Below are 20,275 nucleotides of genomic sequence, written 5' to 3' on the forward strand. Positions count from 1 at the left end.
GGCGCCGCTCTGCCCGCGTTCCGCCCGCCCCGCCCCGCCCCGCCTCTTCCTCCCTCCGCCGGAAGCGCCCGCGGCGGTAGCGCCCCCCGGCGGAGCGGAGGCCGCGCTGCGGAGGGGCGGGCGCGGACGTGACGCGGCTGTCAGAGGCCGCGGGCATCCGGCAGCGGAGCGGCACCGGCGGCCGCCGGCGGCCCATGCCCGGTGAGCGGGGCCGGGGCAGCGGGCAGCGCCGTTGCTCGTTGGGGTTCAGGCGGGGGACTGCGAGGCATGCGCGGTGCCGGGGGCGGGCGAGGTCGGGGCCGCGGAGTTGGACTTTGGCCTGGCGCGGCCCGTGCCCTGGGTAGCGGGCGGCGGTGAAGTGGGTGTCCGACTGCGGCCGCACATCGCGGCGAGTGACGGTTCGTCTGCTGCTTTCCCGCGGCACAGGGCAGGTGTAGGCACTGCCTTGCTCAGGGCCTGCCGGTGCAGGATCCTGCTGGCACGGTGCTTCCCAGGGAGGGAGGAGACCTGGAACGTGCCAGGGACTGGTAGCCAGCACAGCTGGTGGGTACAGATCTCACCGCGCCTCTTCCACGTCGCTGTTCCTCTTCTTCGTCACCGTTCCTGTTTTTCGGTTCTTTTCCAGCCTGCCTGTCTGATGCCGCATCGGGAGCGGAGGTTGCCGCGATGGAGCGCAGGGGTGGAGGCCGCACGCTGCATCCACACGTGCCTTTGGCTCGGCGCTGCCTGGATCCCCTTCGTGCTGTCCCACGGACTGACCCGCAGCGCAGAGCTCGATGATGGCCGTAGTGTGGCCCACGGTCACGAGGAGCTGGCGTGGGCTGTCAGCTTGGATGTGCCAGAGGAGGAACTGGAGCAGCAGGCAGAGCAGCTGGCCCAGACTGCGGGGCTGGTGAACATGGGCCGCATTGGGGAGCTCAAGGGCCATTACCTCTTCTCCTACCGGCCCGACAGCCACGCGGCACCTGAACCTGAAGCAATAAGGAGATCGGTGGACACTTTGTTTGCACAGCACGACAGCGTGCGGTGGCATTCGGAACAGAAGCTTCTGAAGCGCTCCAAACGCAGCCTGCACTTTAATGATCCCAAATACCCCCAGCAGTGGCATCTGGTGAGTGGTTCTTCTGCTGCCGCCCTCTGGGGCCCTTTGTGTGGTTACGAGTGAGATGTCACGTGGGCAGCTATCTATAGCAGCAGCTATCTGTGCTTGCAGCAAGGAGGAAGCAGGCTGAGAGCTCTTTGTTTGCTCACTGTTATAAAAGGAGGAGCAGCATCTGGTGCTGGCTGTGCACTGCTAGCTCTCTGCTCCGTGGCTGAGCAGCTGTTGCTCGCTGGCTGTGTAAAACCAGTCGTTAGTGACTGTCCTTGACACCTCCCTGCACTCGCTCCGGCCCTGTGCTCTGTAACCAAACTGCTCAAAAGCTCCCTGCTCTCAGGGCGGATGCGCTGCTCTGCCCACGTGCTGCTCTCACTGTCCTTTCTGGTGCTCAGAACAACCGCAAGAGCCCCGGGAAGGACATCAACGTCACCGGTGTGTGGGAGCGGAACGTGACGGGCCGCGGTGTGACAGTGGTGGTGGTGGATGATGGCGTGGAGCACACCATCAAGGACATACAGCCAAATTACGTGAGTGCCAGCGCTGCGGGTGTGAGGGACAGTGGGCAGGTGGCTGGGTGCGGGGACACCCTGCTGGTGGCTGCTTGTCCAGATGCCTGAGTTGTGACCGCGGGTCTGTTTTCAGTGCCCAGAAGGCAGCTATGACTTGAACTCCAACGACCCCGACCCCATGCCTCACCCCGACGAAGAGAACGGCAACCACCACGGTACTCGCTGCGCGGGGGAGATCGCTGCTGTGCCCAACAACAGCTTCTGCACGGTGGGAGTTGCCTACGGGAGCCGCATTGCAGGTGGGTGCACGCTGCAGCACCGCCTGCTGAGCCTGTCTGCCCTCCCCAAGTGCTGCTCAGCCCAGGTGGCTGTGAATCAGGCAGGGCTTGCTGAGGCTGGTTCCTTCCTTAGAGGTAGGGACTGGTGTCTGCCTTGACTCCTTTCCAGAGAAGCCTGACAGCATGCTAGGTGTGTGCCAGGGGTTTCCAGAGTGTTCACCGCACAGCTGAGGAAATGTGTGCCACATTGCACAGATGTGTCCACGCTGGTGCAGAAGCACAGGCTGTGTCTGGAGGCATTGGGAAGCAAATGTCTCACAATCCCCCACATTCCTCTTGGGTGTAAAGGGCTGCACATTCACCCTGTGAGAAGCTGAGGAATGTGCTTTGGTTATCTCTGGAGTTCTCACTTTCCTTTGCAGAGGGAAGCGAAATCTCTGTGCCTGATGTCCTTGGCAGTGCTGCTGTGTGATTCTCTCCACACCCAGCAGATGGTGCCATGTTCCCTGCGACGTGCACCAGCCTTGTGTGACAGCCCTGCTGGGGAACAGGGTGAGCCCTAGGGTGCCAGCAGGGTCCTGGGGTTACAGAACTCCCCGGGGCACTGCAGGCAGCTCGGCATCCCTGCCCTGCTTGTGGCTCCCCGTGGGATGCTTCCAGGGCAGCCTATGTGTCACAGCACAGCCCCAGTCTCCAACCCACCAAAGACTGCACACAGAAGCTGCTGGTGAAACCAAGCTGGTAGGAGATTAGCTCGTAGTTTAACTGCAGCACTGTGAATACAGCAGTAGGAAGGGGTTAGCTCAAGCTCGCTGAGGCAGGACCCAGCATTTCTTTGAGCTTTGGCTCTCCAAATATGCACCTGACTTTGCAGGATGAGCACAGGAGGACAGCCTTGAGCTCTGGGATGGCACAGGGAGACATGCCACGGCAACCTGGAAACGCTGGAGCCAACACAGTGCCAGCTGGGGCAGGCAGAGCCAGCACATCCCTGGCTGGGCTGCTGATCTCAGCCATGGGACAGGGCTTAGATGTGACAGCAAAGATCTGTGTGCGCTGTGCTGGGCAGGAGCTGAGATGGGTGGGCAGTTGTACTGCTTATAAATAGTCTTAATTGAGATGTGTGTCTGGTTTCCATTTGTAACATTCTTTGCCAGCCAAAACTGTGATGTAAAACTGTAGTTATTAAGCATTTGGGTCAAGGAAAACTCTGCATTGAGCTTTCGTTTGTACTGCTGTAGAGGTCCTGAGCACAGTAATTGAGGTGTCTTACATCTTTTGTGCCCTTTCCTCAGCAGTCAAGCATGCCACCCATCCCAAAGCAATGCCTGGCCATTCGGTGACCCGGAATGGGAAGCAATTGCTTCAGGCAGGGACTAACCCTGAAAAGAACCAATAACGTGGAGCAGTGCACTAGGCAAGGATGCTCTGGAGCACTGAGGAGTGAGCCCAGCTGGTGTTCAGTTCTCCTTTCCCCATCACCAACTTGGTTCTGGCCATGGGGTTGGAGTACTTGCTTAGCAGAAAAGCTGTGTCTGGCAGAGGATGTGGGACTGAGCGTGAGGATGTGTCTGCAGTTCCAGACCCTGGCTGCAGTGTGCCCCTGCAGACTGATCCCTGGTTATAGTTCCAGGAGGTCTGATTCGGTCAGGCTGGGAGAGCCAGTGTCCCTCGTGTGAACCCACTGAGGAATTTGTTCACACTGTTTACACAGCTTGCTTTGATCCCCTTCAGTCACGCTCACTGTCCTCTGTCTGCAGGCATCCGAGTGCTGGATGGGCCCCTCACTGACAGCATGGAGGCCATCGCCTTCAACAAGCATTATCAGATCAATGACATCTACAGCTGCAGGTGAGCCTGCAGCATCTCTGGTTGGGAAGCTTTCTTTGCATTACCCCAACACCTCATAGCTCCTTCTGATGGCAGACCATAGCAGGAGGAAGTGTGTGTCTCCTATTCCATCGCAGTGTCTCTCTTTGCAGCTGGGGTCCAGACGATGATGGGAAAACTGTGGATGGCCCCCATCAGCTGGGAAAGGTACAAAGCAGTTCCAGCAGCATGGGTTGCCCCTGGCCCGGCCCTGCAGTGCCTGAACAGGCTGGGCAAGGTGCTGCTGTGGAGCAATGCACAGTTGTTGGCTCCTGTTGCTGCCAGCAGAGGTGTTGCATGTTTGTGCAGTGGGGAGAGGTGATGTTGCTGCAGGAGGGCAGGGTTCAGGCAGTGCTGGATGAGCTTCCCAAGGAGAGGCTGGTTCCAGCAGGAAAATGATGTTCTGCAACCTGTGGTGTTATTCTGATGCCTTTTTGCAACCCAAGGGATGCTCGGGGTGCTCTCAGCTCGGACCAGGCATTCCCAGCTTCCTGTGGACAGCTTCTGCTGCTGGGTGCTGCAGTGAGGGCTTGCTGCAGGGAGCCCCAGAACTGACTCTGCATTGCTCATGAGATGTGGTTCTGCTTCATTTCTCTTCTGCTTGGCAACCTTCTGCTGTACTTTTCTAACCACGAGATAGCTGTTTTGTGCCATTCAGAGCAATGCTGACAACTGGGGCACCAGCTTGAGGTGGCAAACAGTTTCCAGTCATGCAGTTTATTCTCTCCTTGCATGCAGAGACTGCTGGAGGAAGCTCTGGGGCACAGTGTGTCAGGTGTATGTCAGGGCTGAGGCCTGGAGGAGGAGAAATGTCATGTATGGAGTATGTCAGGGCAGAGGAGCAGAAAGCCTCGCTCAGCAGGATGCTGGGGAAGGCAGCACCTGCAGAACTGTCCCCTCTCTGCAGGCTGCCCTGCAGCACGGTGTCATAGCAGGCCGCAGGGGCTTCGGGAGCATCTTTGTGGTGGCCAGTGGCAATGGTGGGCAGCACAACGACAACTGCAACTACGATGGTTATGCCAACTCCATCTACACCGTCACGATAGGTGAGTGTGTGTGTCTTCTGTCCTGCTCCTTCCCAGGGAAGGAGAAATTGCTGCCTGTGTTCAGACTTCCATCACTGGTGGTGGGAAACCCACGCTGCCGTGCTCAGGGGATGACCTGAAACTCAGCGTGCCCGCTATGTGTGTTAGCAGAGAAACATCTAATCCATTTTCTTGAGGCCAGAAGCTACATAGGGGGTAGAAAAGCTGTTTAATATTAAGCACGATGAAAGGTTGTTTTTTGTGGCTGCCTTTCCTGTAAATCTTCCAGCCTTGGAAAAATACAGGCTTGGGTCTGGTTTCCTTCCCCAGCTCCCAGGAGCAGGCTCTGTCACTGCTCTGTCTCTGCTAGCAGTGTTTGCACTGAAAGTGGTCCTGGTGCTGAGGGGCAGCGTGTGGGGGTAGGAAGCCATGTGCACCATGGCCTGACCCCTCCTCCTGTCCACCCCTTCTCCTGGAGCTTTGGGGTTAGGGTGTGCTCAGGGCATGTTACTGGCAAAGCCAGGTGTCTGCCTGCTGCAGCGGACGTTGCAAAGCAGCAAGGCAGCCATCCTGCCCTCCCCTTCTTCCTCTGTGTCTGGGGAAGGGAAGAGTCCACCCATGTGTAGAGATCGTGGTTAGCTGACAGGGAGCCTGTGGAAGAAGCACAGCCAGCAGAGCAGGTCCTCGGGGGCTCATCACCTTGCATTTTCAGGGGTTAAAATCAGACAGGCTTCACATGGTCACTGCCTTCTGCTTTCCTCCAGGCGCAGTGGACGAGATGGGCTCCATGCCATTCTATGCTGAGGAATGTGCCTCCATGTTAGCTGTGACCTTCAGTGGTGGGGACAAGATGATGAGGAGCATCGTGAGTACCACGTGAGGCACATGTCTTCCCCGGGGCTCTGCCAGCTGCAGGGCTGTATCAGTCCAGCACAGACCAGGGACAAGGCTTTGTCTCTTCCAACCATCACGCAGCTGCAAGGCAGGGAATTAACATGCTTTTCAGCTAGGACCTACATAAATCGTGCTGTGAGCAGGAGATTCCTGTTTCTAGGTGTTCCCAGTGCCATCCCTGTCAGTCAGCAGCTGACTTGCAGTGCAGCAGCTGTCTCTCAGCTGGGTTGTTCCCTGGGCATGCTGTGTTCCTGGCCCCAAGTGCAGATCCTGTCTGCGTCACTTTTGCCTCCTCAGCTGTAGGCAGGATCCAGAAGAGACAGGGACTGTCTTGTCTTATCTCCTGCCCTGTGCTGCTGGGAGCTGCATGGAGACATCTTCTGGGACAGGGGCCACTTGGGTGACCCCTGAGAAATTCCTCTGCACTGTGTCCCTGGAAACGTCACCAGGAGCTCCCCCAGTGACAGCCAGAAAACAAGCTGCATCCCATCTGCGTGTGCCCCACTTGAACAGCAGGGATGGAGCTGGGAGCAGCGTGGGCTTTTCTGAAAGCAGGGCCATGGTGGCAGTGGGGTTTCTGCTATGGCTGCATCATATCCTGTCACCTCTGTTCCACATGGGGAGCCAGGAGCAACATCATTCTCTTTAAGCTGCTTGGCCACAGCTCTTCTCTTCTGGCACATGTGCAGCTGATTTTTTTTTTCTGAATATTTTTATCAGCCTTTCCTTGTTTTGCCAAAAAAGATTTCTTGTCAACAAAATGTCCTTTTGCCCTGAGCCAAGCAGCCAGGCCTGTTTTCACCAGCCCCAGGCCTGACCCAACACGTCCCTACCAAGACAGGGGTGCTCTCAGGGAGCTGCCAGGCTAACCAGTCCCTGTGTTGCATACTGCCTCTGTCCTGTGGTGCCACCAGAACCTGCACAGCTAAGCCCACCCTGGGGTGTCCCATTCCCAGGGCAGGCAGAAGAGAGATGATCCCAGGAGCAGGGAAGTGTGGCTGTGGCTCTGTGCCTGATTGAGAGGTGCTGAACCTGGACTTGTCAAACAGGATTCCCCACATGCTGGGTAAACCAGGGGAACAGGGAGAGCCTGGGAGAGGAGCACACCAGGGAATGGGAGAGCCTGAGCTTCTCAGCTGCCTACCTGGGACTCACAAACCCCCGTGCAGCCCCTTTTGCATTCCAGGGCCAGGGCAGAAACCTGTCACTAACTTGAGCAGGGCACAACCTGCCCAGAGCAATGACTCAGCTCATGCAGCAGGGAAAGTAAAACCCAGAAATGAGCTCTTTCTTTTTTTTTTTTTTGTATCAGAAATAACTTCAGTTGTCCCATGCTGGTTTGGAAATTTGATGCTAGGAAACAAAGCAACAGCAGCCAAGTAAGGGCTGGACTCTGATCAGGAGCTGCTGTACTTTGATCAGGAGTTACAAGTCTTTAGTTTTACGTCCAGCTGCCCACAACCTGCTGGTGGTGAGGTAGCTTTGGAGGTCTCAGATGCCTCTTTGTTTTGAATTCTGACAGTGATGTGGCAGCTGGTATTCCATCAAGGAGGCAGAAGGTGCAGAGCTTGGGAATGGGGTATGATGTAGCCATCCTTTTTCTTTGCACTGATGTGACTGCTCCTCTGTGAGCCCCTTTCGTAGCTCTTAAGTACCGTGTAACTGTGCTTCAGTGATGTCAGGGTTAACTTCTGAGCCATCTGCTGGGCTTTTTTCTTTTACCAGTCTGTAAACTTTGTGTGGTTTCCTTAATGGGAAGAATTTAATACAGCTTCTGGCACGAGCTGCATTCCCTACTGAAAGTTTATGCTGCTCAGGGTGTTCTTTGTAGGATGTGCCATGTCCGAGTGCTAACTGAAGTTGTTAACAGCTGACAGAGTGGTATGGCATCAAACTGAAGGTAACAAAAACTGCAGCTCTTGGCAGTGCAGTGTGTCCCTGCTGAGAACAGAAGGAGTTGCAGTTTGCAAGGAGATGGCATACTTTGGGAACCTCCCTGTGCCTCTTTTGAGGCTCTGTGTGCTCCTGCACAGCCCAGTAAGATCCCTCTGCAGACATCCTGTGATTCTGGGGGTACAGCATGGTCAGCAGGGAAGATTAGCCAGAGTCCTACAGGCACTGTAACTGCCTAGGACTTCTCCCCACATTGCTCAGCTCAGGCACAGTTCTTCTCCCTCTCCAAAGACAGCTATCTGCACTCTTTGCTTTATGTGCAATGTGTTATCCCTGAAACAAGGGTGTCCCAGGAGTCTTTAAGTTGAGCTGGAGTTCCCTATAAACAGTTTCCCCCTTAAACAGCTCACTCAAATTGGTGTTTGGGTCCTAGTTGCAGTATTTGAGCATGTTGTGTGTGTGCCTGTCCCCAGTTGTGAAGGTTTTCATGTGTGGGAGCAGAGCTGAGAGATGTCACCTCCCGAGGCCCCCAGGGAGGTGAACTGAAGCCACCACCATACCCAAAGCCTGGCCAGGAGCTGTCTGGGAAATGTTTCCAGGCTTTTCAGCAACTAATCCCTGACCCTCTCCCCCTGCTGCTGCCTTGTTCTTGTTGTTGTTCTGGTCTAGGCTGAGGGAGGATGACGGGATCTCTGGCTGCCCCTCCTGTCTCTGAGCCTGATCTCAGCAACCACAGAGAGAAGGAAAGCATGTGCACTGCAAATTCCTGCTTGCTTCCTGGGGGAGGAAGCTGCTGGTGAGGAAAAGACTGCTGGAGACAGGCAGATGAGTGGTAGTTGATGCAGGCAGGGGGCTTCAGACCACCTCCCTACATCTGTGTTCTGAAGGGCGAGTCCTTGGGCTTACAGAGATCTTTCTGTCTCATTTAGTGTGAAAGCCTTCTGTGTGAGGAACTGGAGTTTGGATGCTGATGCTGGCATGCTGTGTGCTGGAGCACTGCGTGGTGCCCTGCAGCATCTGGGGCAGTGCTCTTCCCTGTGTGCGCTGTCATGCTCTGATCCCTGCTCCAGCATCCCTGTGCCAAAATGTTTTTCTGTCCGTTCACCTGAGACAGACAGAGTTTAACAGACATTTGTGGCTGGGCTGGAGAGCTGGGAGAGCAGGAACCTGCACTGCTGGCTGCACAAAGCCTGATGGTAGCTGCCAGGGGCTGACTTGGTTCCTCCTTCCCCAGGACATGGCACAGGCACCCCAGGGTGGAGAAGATATTCTCCATCCTGAGCAAAGAATAATCTGGTGCCCCAGTGGGCTGTGGCACAGGAGGAAGGGGCTGGCTAGTGTGGGCCCGTGCCTGACTTGCTTTCAATCCCATTTTTCTGAGCCCCCTCTTTATGTTCCCAGCCAGCCCTTGAGGGATCTTTTCTTCCTCACCAGGCTCATGGTAGAGCAACAGCAATTACATCAGTATTGCTGTTGGTAATGCACAAGCAGTAGGTCAGCACTGCAGGCCTGTCAAGAAAACCTACCAGCTTGTATGCACCATCCTGCACACTGCTGGGGGTGCTCATGCAGTAAATTAGGGCTCTTTCTTCCACAGAGTGCCCCCGAGCTGCTCTGACTTTGCAAGCTCTCCACCATCTGCCTTCTCTGCCAGAAGCCCAGCTGCTGGCCTGCTGTGCTCAAGCATTGCCTACTTCTTAGCTGTGAACAGGGCAGAGCCCCAGATCCTCCACCTTTTTTACTATCTACATAGTGTAAGGAGCACTACTGACCTCTGGATCAGCTGTGTCCCCAGGGTTTCTGCTAGTGGTTGTGTCTCAGGCTGAGCATGGGCTGCCACGAAACTGGTGGCACTGCTTGGTCGCTCCCATTCCTAACCCAGCCACAGCAGTGTGGCAAAGATTGGCCTGACATGAGGCATCTCTCCTCTGTCTCTGAAGGTGACGACAGACTGGGACTTGCAGAAGGGCACAGGATGCACAGAGGGCCACACAGGGACATCAGCTGCAGCTCCACTTGCAGCAGGGATGATTGCACTGATGCTGCAGGTGCGGCCGTGCCTCACCTGGAGAGACGTGCAGCACATCATCGTCTTCACAGCCACCAAGGTGAGCCAGCAGCCCTCCCTCCTTCTGCATCTCCCTCTGAGGATGCTGCAGGATGGCCATGGTCCTGCAGTGCACATTCTTGTTTATGTCTGTCCTCCCCTATATAAATCTCCCAGTTGTCTGATTCCCAACAGATGGGTTGCGTTCTCCCCTCACCCCTTGTTCCTTCCAGGAATGCAGCATAGGCATTTTCCACTGTCATGATAACAAATGGGGTATTTGCTCCAGGAGTGCCTCCATGTGCTGCTGTCCAGGTCTCCCACGGGCTCACCGGTCCTCACCCACAGACCCTGGGAGTGTGTGCAGACATGCAGTGTGCCTGACATGTCCCCACTGTGCCTCCCAGCACTGTGCAGTGGGAAAGCAAAGAGCTCTGTCCTGCTCCAGCCTGTCCTTGTATTCTCCAGAGAGCTGAGCTCTTGGAAACAGGGAGCTCGGTGGCAAAAACAGCCTTTGCTTATGCTCGGCCCTGACTCCAGCCCAGCTCCTGCTGACATGGTGGAGTTCACAAGAGAAACCTGGAGTGGGAACTGGTTGGAGCTTTTGGTTCCAAAGGACAGGGCTCTTCACAACGCCCAGGGAGCAGGAATCTGTGTCCAGCTCATGCTGTGTCTAAGAGGAAACTCACTTTGGCACAGGGCGGTGTTTTCCACAACTTCAGGCCAGCACTGCCTGAATACTACAACCTGATAAATGATGGAACCCAGATCCTTCTTGCCTGAATCTTGTTGATTTAAAGGACTAGGTTCTTTCTTCCCAATGCTTCTGCTGTCCCACAGGCCATGGCTGGGGTGGCAGGGAGAAAGGAACAGCTGGGATGTTTCAGAGCAGAGGCATTTATGCCCTTTTGTGCTGTTTGATTTCCTTTCTGAGGAGATGGGAAGCCTCTTTGTCCTGGGACTTGTTTCAAGCAAAGGTCAACCTGTTTCTTTCTAATAAGGCAATATGGGTCTGCCTCCCCACTCTGCGGGAGATTTCTGAGCCTCCCTCCCTTCAGGTCCAGTTCCTCTGGGTTTGCAGGGCTGCCAGGGTCCCCCAAGGTAACGAGTGCCCCTGCTTTCTTTTCAGTATGAGGATCGTCACGCAAAGTGGGATGTCAACCAGGCCGGCTTCAGCCACAGCCATCAGCATGGCTTTGGCCTGCTCAACGCCTGGAGGCTGGTTAATGCTGCCAAGGTAATTCTGTCCCTGTCCCAGGTGTGCCCCAGAGGCCCCTGGAGCAGGTCTGCCCCAGCAGCAGGGACAGTTCCCCGTGCTGGCAGCGCAGTGGGATGACACTGCTGCAGTGCAGGCCAGCAGTGAGGCTGTCATCCCTCTCTACAAGGCTGCTTTTGGTATGAAGTAATGAGGCTTTCAGCAGTGTCTGAAACCTGCTCCCGAGCTGCTGCTCTCTCACAACTATATATAGCCATGGGCGAGAACCTTCGCTCGTGGGAGATGACAGCTCTGATTCATGGCTTGGGGAGATTTGTCAGCACCAGCACCTTCCCCCTGGGCACCAGGCTGTAGGGAGGGCACCATGCCCCAAAGATCTGGGGCGTTCTGAGCTGGCAGCTCCATGTCCCAGGCCCTGTGTGGTGTGTTGTGGTCAGAAGAGGGACATCCCAACCTCTACTTGTACCACTAACTGCATGGAGATGAGGGCACTCCCATTTGGCTCTTGGTCCTCACCCACCTGCAGAGTGCTGCATGGCTGTTCAGGGTTGCTGCCTGTCGCCAGCAATGCCCAATTTTTCATGGGATTGTACAGGCTTCTCACTCTTCTCCCAAGGCTTTGAGTCCTACCCTGCTGTTGCTGCTGGAGCATAACAGCTGTGAGTAACTACTCAAAGCCACTCAAGTAGTGGAGATGAAACCAGAGGTGCTGTTTTCCTGGAGTCCTGAGTCTGATCGACTTCTCCAGCCCACAGGCAGTTGCTTTGGTTCTGCTCTTAGGCACATGGACACTCCTCCCCAGCCCTGTGCTGCTTGCCACTGCCTGGGTTTGCAAGCTGAGCCTGTATCTGCACACAGGAGGGATGGTATGAGTGGCTGGCAGGAGTGATGGGAGATGAGGAGGTGGACATGCAGGGAGCGACTGAACCCTTTTCCCTTCCACCTGGCAGATCTGGGAGTCTGTTCCATACCTTGCCTCATACGTCAGCCCTGTGCTGAAGGAAGGCAGGACCATCCCGCTGCTGCCACAGGAGCTGGAGGCCACGTGGAATGGTAAGGGCAGGTGTGGTGCCACGTGGCAGCGTGTGCTTGTGCATGCTGAGGCCTGAGAGCCTGTCCACCACCTACCAGGCAGGGCAAGCCACAAAGGGGTTAAGTGCTGGCCTGCCTGGCCCCTTCCCTGTCTCTTTCCGCTGCCCTTCCCTAGAGGACCTCTTTCTGTTGATCTGCACCCCCTCCTCACTCCCCACGATCACTCTGTCCCATAGATTGATGTCTCTGAGGAGCCAGACAGGCTTTAGCACGCTGGGCTGTGCTGGGCAGCAGCCAGACCTGTTCCTCTGGCTTTGACCATTTTAGGTAATGCTCCAGCTCCTGACTTGGCCGGCCGCTGTCCACATAAACAAGGCGATGCTCAAGCTGCTACCAGTGGGAAGGAGAGCTGGGCTTTGCCCTGCACCCTTCTCACCCCCAGCAGCACCCAGCTCCTTGCTGGCACCCCCACTGCCCTGGCTGCAGCCCCTGGTGGGGGGGACTGGCAGTGGCCAGAGGCTGTTGTCCTGGGCAGAGGTCCCCCAGGAAGGAGTGGGGAGCTCAGCAGCTCAGTGCCTCGCTGTTGATGCTCTCCCTTCTCTCCTTGCTGGCCGGCTGGGAGATGCTGGGTGGGCACAGGTTGCACTCTCTCCCTCTGTCCCATCCCCAGGCTCTCTGGCTGCTTTGTGGGCACCAGCACTGCAGAACTGCAGGGGTGAGAGGGTAACAGCAGGGGTCTGGCATCAGGGTTAGCCCTGCTGCGCCTCAGATGAGGGCTGGGGCTAAAGCTGCTCCTTTTGCCCTAAATGGAGTTACAAGCTGAAAGCTGAGCAACCACAGAGCCTTGGGAAGAGGCAAAAAAGAGGCAACTGGGAGAAGTATGCGCAGAGGAATGTGCAGCCAGCAGCACTGTGGTCCCCCAGGTACTGCAGGCTGGCTCAGGGTTAACCCTTTCCCCACGTGGCCCCAGGGAGCATGCTGCAGTCCTGGGCTGTGCCTGCCTTGCTCTTAAAGGATGCTGCAGAGTACCCACCTGCTGCTCAGCCAGGCTGCCTGGGGGGGCTGAGCCACGTGCTGCAACCTGCTCTGAAGCGTGCTGGGATTTCCTCTGCTATAATTAGCAGCTCCAGGGCTGTGAGCATCTGTGGAGCTGTGAATGGTTTGAGACTGGAACAGAGAATCTGGACACCAGGTTTCTCACCCTCTTCCCAAATCTAGCTCCCATATAGCTGTGGTTCAGAGCAGCCTCTGGGGCTGCTGAAAGCTTACACAAATCCACAGATTGATAGGAGGCATTGTGTTATGTCATTGCAATGGCCAGAGCACGCTGGGTGGGCCCCAGGTCAGGGCTGGGGTGCCAGCCAGCAAGACCCTTCTTGGCTCCGGGGCCACAGACATACAGGGGTGGCTGGGAGAAGGCAGCAAGCAGTTTTTGTGCCCTTTCATAGTCACCACCGCCGACCTACAGCTCTCTGGCATGAGAACCCTGGAGCACGTGGCAGTCACCGTCACCGTCACGCACCCCCGCCGCGGCAACCTGGAGATCAGGCTCCTGTGCCCCAGCGGCATGATGTCCCTGATAGGAACCACCAGGAGCATGGACTCGTAAGCATCGGGGAGCGGGTGGAGCAGCGGGTCACACTGCAGGGCAGGACACCTAGCCAGCCCCAGGGAGGGAAATCAGGGCCCGTGTCCAGCCCCGTGTCTCAGGCTGCTTTTACAAACTCATGGTTCGTTTCTCCCGCTCTCTGGCAGGGATCCCAACGGCTTTGCTGATTGGACTTTCTCCACGGTTCGATGCTGGGGTGAGGAAGCACAGGGCACCTACAGGCTGGTCATCAGGGACACCGGTGAGTCCTGCTGCTGGGGTGCTCCCAGGATGGGGACAACCCCTCCCAGAGCCATTTAGCCAGGGCGTGCACCAGTACCACTGTACTCTGGCTCCCTGCCGTGCCCTGGGGAGCTACCAGCCCAGCACCTGTGCTGCTGTAGGTTAGCCTGATGCGGTGCCAGGTGGGAGTTCCCTCTGGTCCAACCTGTTTCTTCCCCAGGAGATGAGAGTCTGAGGCCTGGGACCTTGAAGCAGTGGCAGCTCACCTTGTATGGCTCCTCCTGGTCCCCAGCAGAGATGAAGGAGAGGCAGAGGTAGGAGACCACAACCCCATCTCAGTGGGGAGACAGGAGCTGGAGGGCTCAGGGTCGTTAGGTAGGTCTCAGAACTGGAGCAGTGTCATCACAAAGTACAGGGCAGGGTGAGGAAGAGGGGCTGCAGCTCAGCAGCTGTCACCTAGCACAGGGTCACCCTCAGTAGGTGGCAGAGGGTGGTCTTGTGCTGCGTAAAAGTACTCTGTTGCAGAGCTGCCAACCCTCAGTGGTGGGAAAGGTGCTCCAGAGCCTTCACAGGCATATAGGATCCTCCCTGGGGAGTGGTGCCTGCCTGTGGGACCCTCAGTGTGTGCCTCTATCTTCCAGACTGCTGGAAGAGGCCATGAGTGGGCAGTACCTGAACAGCGACTTCTCCCTGCCTTGCCCTCCGGGTCTGGAGATCCCTGAGCAGCAGCACTACACCCTCACAGCCAACACACTCAAGGTGAGCCTGCCGTGGGCTGGGGGGCAGGAGGGGAGGCCAAGGGGTCACTGGAGAAGCTGTATCACCAATCCTGCTGGTGCTGGGATGTGCCAGGTGACACAGCGTGGCTGTGGGGTAATTAAAGGCTTTGTGTCTAAAGAGATTTCCTCCTCCACAGACCCTGCTGCTGCTGGGATGCTTTGCTGTGTTCTGGACTTTCTACTACATGCTGGAGGTTTGCCTGAGCAGGAACAACGTGGGCCTTGACCTGACCTGTCACGGCTCCACTGCCTGCAGGTGGTACCAGCAGGGGGGGAAGCACAGAGCCCTCGAGAACGGGCTGGAGATGGAGTCCGTGCCGCTCTATGGAGAGAAGGGTGTCGAGGACATCGAGATGGAGTGTGAGCTGCTGGAGCCTGCCCAGGAGGACACAGGGGAGGAGGGGTCCTGGACCCCCACCCGCTCCAAACTTCCCACTGGCAGCAGAGCTGCAGCCCCCACCACAGCGGGGTACCTGGGCCGGGAGGCAGCGGCCGAGCTCCTTGCAGACAGCAGAGAGCTCCAGGCGTGCTAGCAGGGGCTGGGACTTTGGGCTGCATCCCCCTGCTCAGTACATCCATCCTGAGCGTGGGCAGCAGAGACTTCCTGAGCCACCAGGGACCATTGCCGCTGTGTGCTGCGGAAGGTGCTGTTGGAAGTGGCTCAGAAACATGGAGAAATTCTGCTGGCAGTGGGAGAGGAGCTTCCCTTTCCCCTGCTCTGGAAAACAAAGCAAGCCTTAAGCCCTTTCCTGGAGGAGCTCACTCCCGGTCCCCTGTGCTCTGACTCTGCCACCTTGTCCTCTCCAGCAAGCACATGCAGCTGCACGCTGGGGGAGGCAGAAAGCAGCAGAGCTTCCTCACCCATCCCACTCGTCGGATGCAGCAAGAAAACAGCCCAGAGCACAATGGGTGCCACCTCTGCCACAACCCCTGTGCCTGTCCTGAGCAGCAGGCAGGGCAGAGGGATGGGCTGTCCCTGCCGGGGCACCTGCAGCAAACAGAGTCACCCCTCGCTGGGGCTGCTGCTCACTGGGAAGGATGGGGCCCCGTGCAGTGCTGCTTTGGGTTGGGAACAGGAGGACAGAGTTGCTCTGGCAGTAGAAGAGCAGGGCTGCTTTGTTCACGTGTCTTTGGATTCACTGGTTTATTTTTTTAAAGCCGAGGGTTGTTTTTTAAACAGCAAAGTCCTATTGTGTAACTTTCCAAATAAAGCCTTCAAAAAACCCTCTCTCCCCACTCGCTGACTGCTCTGCCCTCCCAGCCCTTGCTTGGGTTGGGAAACTGCGTCACAAAGTCCTGGGGCGGTGGGGCTGCCGTGCTGGGGGTGCCCATAGCACTGCTTCCCTGCAGCCCGGGCTGCTCCTGGCATGGGTGAGCGAGGGCCCAGGCAGGTGGAAGGAGGAATGGCAGCAGCCATTGGGAGAGGATAGAGACCCCCAGCTCGACACCATCCTCCTCTCCAGGGCTTTCTCTTCCGTGGGTGCCCTGGGAGGAAACCTCGGCAACGCCGCTCTAGATGAACAACCTTTTAATTTTGACAAAAACAGAAGTACAAAACCGAGGCCAATTTTTCTTTTCTCCCCATTCGCAAGGATCTCTGCCGGAGTGACGCTTGGCCGTGTGGGGTGGCGGGCAGGGGGGGTGTGGCTCCGGGTGCTGGGGCACGCGCCCACCCCGGGGAGGGCCATGGGGCACCGTGGGTGCCTGCGAGTGCGGCTCGGCACAGCGGGGCAGGACCAGCTCACAGCAGGGATCACAGGGGTGAAGCGGGGAGCGTGCGAGGCCGGAGAGGAGAGGAGAGGAGAGGAGAGGAGAGGAGAGGAGAGGAGAGGAGAGGAGAGGAGAGAAGAGAAGAGAAGAGAAGAGAAGAGAAGAGAAGAGAAGAGAAGAGAAGAGAAGAGAAGAGAAGAGAAGAGAAGAGAAGAGAAGAGAAGAGAAGAGAAGAGAAGAGAAGAGAAGAGAAGAGAAGAGAAGAGAAGAGAAGAGGAGAGAAGAGGAGAGAAGAGGAGAGAAGAGGAGAGAAGAGGAGAGAAGAGGAGAGAAGAGGAGAGAAGAGGAGAGAAGAGGAGAGAAGAGGAGAGAAGAGGAGAGAAGAGGAGAGAAGAGGAGAGAAGAGGAGAGAAGAGGAGAGAAGAGGAGAGAAGAGGAGAGAAGAGGAGAGAAGAGGAGAGAAGAGGAGAGAAGAGGAGAGAAGAGGAGAGAAGAGGAGAGAGAGGAGAGAAGAGGAGAGAAGAGGAGAGAAGAGGAGAAGAACTGGAGAGGAGGAGAGGCCGCCTGGGAGCCGGAGCGAGCACGGCAGGGCATGGCCGGGCTGCCCCAGCAGCGCCGCGGGGGCCGCCGCTCGGTGCGTGCTGCCATCGATGCGCTGAAGGGTCGTTTGGGCGGGCTGGCTTTTTGTTTTTTTCAATAAATACCAATCGGTGAGGGGCGGTTGGAGCCGCCCTCGCCCCAGCAGCTGCGGCACGTGGGGCAGAGGGAGCGGAGACGGAGGTCCTGGCTGGGGCTGGGGGAGGCGGGGGGCTGCCTAGCTGATGATCTGCCGGGGCCGGCCGTAGCTCATCCCCGCCTGTGATGCGCCCTTGTTGGTCCCCATCTGTAAGCCAATGATGTTCTTGCCCTCCTTCAGTTGGCTCTCGGAGAACTCCCGCTTGTGCTCCTGCGCCTTCCTGCAGGGAACAGAGAGAGGCAATGGGGCACCCACGCTCCCCACACCCCCACCCCCCGGACCCCTCTCAACCCTCAACCTTGGGGTTGAGGTCCCCTCTTACTTCATGAACCAGTTGGGATCCCCGTGGTAGTGCCCATCGTTCTTGGTCACCGCCAGGCTCCCCAGGGCCACCAGTGTCCTCTGCACCGCTGCCATATCCTTGGCTATGGAAGGGCAGCACGGTGAGTGCCGTGACCCCCACCCCAGCAGCCCCACACCCACCCGTGCACACACCTTCAAAGAGGTCAACGGTCTGAAACATGTCTGTCTTGACCACGCCGTAGTCCTCAGCCGCCTTGAGGAACTGGGCGATCTGTTCCATCTGCTTGAAGACCATGGTGGGAGGGCTGTCGGGGATCTTGACGGGCTTGGAGCCGTCGGGGTAGAGGCTGTTCACCAGCTGCCTGAGGACCTGCGGGCAGAGGAGAGGCTGAGCTCCGTGTGCCGTGCCACGCTGTGCCATGCTGCACCACACTGTCACACCGCACCGCTCCCACCCTGCAGCCTCGCACTTACAATGCCGTTCTTCAGCCAGACCTGGAAGCCCAGGCGGCCCCGGTCCGGGCGGCCCACGCTGGACCCACACTGAGCCACGATCCACTCCACCAGGCGGTCCTCCAGCTCATCGTCGTACTTCTTCTCGATCTTGGACTGGACGTCCCTGCTCATGCCATAGGACGGGCCCTTGTTCGCCATGGCTGCGGTGGGCAGAGACCTGGAGCAGGAAGGGGCCGTGAGGGGCTGCCGGGCCCCGCACCCAATGCTGCGTCCCATGGCGTCCTCCCTGAGCTCATCCCAGGGCAGGCGATGGCCGTCAACACCAACAGATATCTGGAGGCATGTGCATGGCCACGATCCTTGCAGCACACCCTGGTGGATGGCTCCCACCCAGAGCTGCCTCCCTTGGGGTGCACTGCCCCATCCCCATCCCGCTCAGCCACCGCCCGGCTCCTGCTGGTGCAGATGTCCCCCGCATCGAGTGGCCGTGGCTGGAGCTGGCAGAGGGTGCCCAGGAAGGGAGCAGATGGAGGAGCTGTGGCACAGCGGAGTGCTGCGTGTCCTTGTGCCAACACCAGTGGGGCCAGGCCATGGCAGGAGCAGACCTGTGCCCTTGTAAGGGCATGGTGCGGGCAGAGCAGTGGGTGGCTGGGGTGGGCAGTGCCAGAAGGTGGTGGGGAGCCAGCAGCTAAACCCCCACAGAGGTAGCCTTGCTCCTCCTCACACAGCTCCTGCTTGAGTTAAAGCCAGCTGTGTGCTGGGGCTGAGCCATGGAGCAGCATGCCTGGTTCCCACATCCAATCCTTCCCTGGGCTTCCCCAGCAGCCAGCTCACCCCATCCACCAGGCAGAGTGTCCCAACTCCTGCAGGACAGCCCTGAGCCCTGGCACAGCGGGCAGAGCAGAGCACGCAGCCTGCCCTCTGCCAGCAGCACAGCAGACCCCATGAGCCCCTGCCCTGACCCCAGCACTGCTGAACCCACACCAGCCCCATGCCCACCTCCTGTCCCCCTGTGGCATACCATGCCCTTTTCCTGCAGGAACTCAATAACTGGGGGCTGCACCTGCTTCCCCTGCACAGCCAGGGCTGGGCAGAGCCAGCGCCTACCAACACTGCTCCTGTGAGCCACAGAGCCCCAGTGTCAATACGGTGCTGAGTGCCAGGGGAGCTGCATGCCTCGAGCAGCACCCCCAGCCCAGGGAGCTGCAGTCCTCTCCTTGGGAGCAGAACCCAAACCCAGAAAGCATCACCCAAATCCCAGCGAGCAGCATTTCTACCCCAGCAGCATCACTCCTATCCTCACTGCATCATCCTCATCCCAGAGAGCAGCACCCCAGTCCACGGAGCGGGGACCCAACGTGGGGAGCAGCATCCTTATCCCCACAGCAGCATCCCCACCCCAGGGGCCGGCAGCCACGGGACACCCCCCCTCCAGCATCCCCGCAGGACTCACAGGCAGCGACTCACGGAGGCGAGGGGCGATGCTCGGTGGGTGCCAGCACACTGCACAGTTCGGAAGCCGACGCTGCGCTAAAAGGCCGGACAGTGATGTCAGCGGCCCCCGGGACAGCCCCCAACCCTCCCCCAGCCCCGCAGCGCCCCATGACTTCAGCCCAGGCACCATATTTGGGGAAAGACTCCGAAAACCGGTGACTAAAGCCCGTGCCGGAGCATTCCCCGCGTGCCTCAGCCCCAGTGATTTTGGGGCAGGGAGGAAACCGGGCCCGGGGGCTCTGATGAAGTAAATCCTTTTATAGGCAGGCGATCTTGCGGAGTTTTCTGCCCTGACTTCATGGCTGGCTTTCCCCTGTGCTCACCGCGGGGCTGGGAGGATCCTGGTGGGTGGGGGGGCACGAGGGGCAGCGGGTGCAAGGCTGGGGGGACGGGATGGCTGCGCTGCGCACGGGGGATCTTGGAGAGCACAACTGAGCCAGGGCTGGGCAGCACAGGGCAGTGAGGCATCCTGACAGGGCACAACGGGTCCCGGGCATCACTGCCGCAGTGGGGTGGGCAGGATGCAGCAGGGTGGGGAGCTGATGCTGGGATGGGGTGCGACAGGGCGCACGGACAGCTCTGGGCTCTCCCCGACCCTCTCTGCAGTGCCAGGAGCTCCCACGTGGCACAGCCACAGCTCCAATCTCATCCCCTGGGGACCCTACATGCTCAGCATGAGGCGCAGCCCCGGGACCCCACAACATCCATCCCCCCTTCCCCGGGGATGCCCAACCGCTCCACACCCCGACCCCATACCCGCAGCTGACAGCACACGCAACCCTACACGCGGAGTGTGGCTGACACCCAGCGGCAGTGCGCACCCACTGAGCCCCCAGCCCCACAGGAGGCAGCAGCTGCTGTAAAGTGCAGAGACTTTAATGCGAGCCGCCCGGAGCCCAGCTGAGCGCTGAGCACTGCGGGAGCAGCGGACGGGAGAATAAAAACCCCGAGAGGTGCAGAGCCAGGACAGCCCGCGGCCGCCCCGGGGAGCGAAGGCATCGCCGCCCCCCACAGCCGGGCATTAGGCACTGAAGGTCCCACACCGTTGTGCGTGGAGCTGCGGGACGGGCAGCCCACCGGCGCCTTTCCAGTGTCACTTGTCAC

General features: G+C 58.3%; 2 protein-coding genes across 2 annotated transcripts; one reads left to right on the plus strand and one right to left on the minus strand.

Moving 5' to 3' along the window:
• Window positions 1-133: 133 nt before the first annotated feature.
• PCSK7 (proprotein convertase subtilisin/kexin type 7) lies at window positions 134-15,026 on the plus strand. Its single transcript, XM_065738427.1, has 16 exons — window positions 134-201; window positions 626-1,111; window positions 1,492-1,626; window positions 1,742-1,907; window positions 3,647-3,737; window positions 3,869-3,923; window positions 4,663-4,801; window positions 5,545-5,645; window positions 9,508-9,675; window positions 10,744-10,851; window positions 11,781-11,883; window positions 13,311-13,467; window positions 13,618-13,712; window positions 13,914-14,007; window positions 14,335-14,452; window positions 14,610-15,026. The coding sequence occupies exons 2-16, from the start codon at window positions 638-640 to the stop codon at window positions 15,003-15,005; spliced, it is 2,400 nt and encodes a 799-aa protein (XP_065594499.1). The 5' UTR covers window positions 134-201; window positions 626-637; the 3' UTR covers window positions 15,006-15,026.
• A 1,697-nt stretch (window positions 15,027-16,723) lies between these two features.
• Window positions 16,724-19,234, minus strand: TAGLN (transgelin). The gene is made up of 5 exons (XM_065738439.1): window positions 19,131-19,234; window positions 17,696-17,894; window positions 17,414-17,591; window positions 17,241-17,343; window positions 16,724-17,138 (listed from the first exon to the last, which is right to left on the minus strand). Exons 2-5 carry the CDS (start codon window positions 17,873-17,875, stop codon window positions 16,997-16,999), a joined length of 603 nt encoding a protein of 200 aa, XP_065594511.1. The 5' UTR covers window positions 17,876-17,894; window positions 19,131-19,234; the 3' UTR covers window positions 16,724-16,996.
• Between the last annotated feature and the right edge of the window lie 1,041 nt (window positions 19,235-20,275).

Source organism: Cyrtonyx montezumae, unplaced genomic scaffold (genome assembly GCF_038088225.1).
Source record: "Cyrtonyx montezumae isolate F1298 unplaced genomic scaffold, pur_monq_1.0 scaffold_22, whole genome shotgun sequence".
Lineage (NCBI taxonomy): Eukaryota > Metazoa > Chordata > Aves > Galliformes > Odontophoridae > Cyrtonyx > Cyrtonyx montezumae.

Coding starts and splice junctions, on each gene's coding strand:
- PCSK7 (XM_065738427.1), top strand. CDS start 638: ATGCCGCATCGGGAGCGGAGGTTGCCGCGATGGAGCGCAGGGGTGGAG. Junction 3,738..3,868: donor AATGACATCTACAGCTGCAG/GTGAGCCTGCAG, acceptor CTCTCTTTGCAG/CTGGGGTCCAGACGATGATG. Junction 10,852..11,780: donor GGCTGGTTAATGCTGCCAAG/GTAATTCTGTCC, acceptor TCCACCTGGCAG/ATCTGGGAGTCTGTTCCATA.
- TAGLN (XM_065738439.1), bottom strand. CDS start 17,875: ATGGCGAACAAGGGCCCGTCCTATGGCATGAGCAGGGACGTCCAGTCC. Junction 17,592..17,695: donor TCTGGCTGAAGAACGGCATT/GTAAGTGCGAGG, acceptor CTCTGCCCGCAG/GTCCTCAGGCAGCTGGTGAA. Junction 17,344..17,413: donor GACCGTTGACCTCTTTGAAG/GTGTGTGCACGG, acceptor GCCCTTCCATAG/CCAAGGATATGGCAGCGGTG.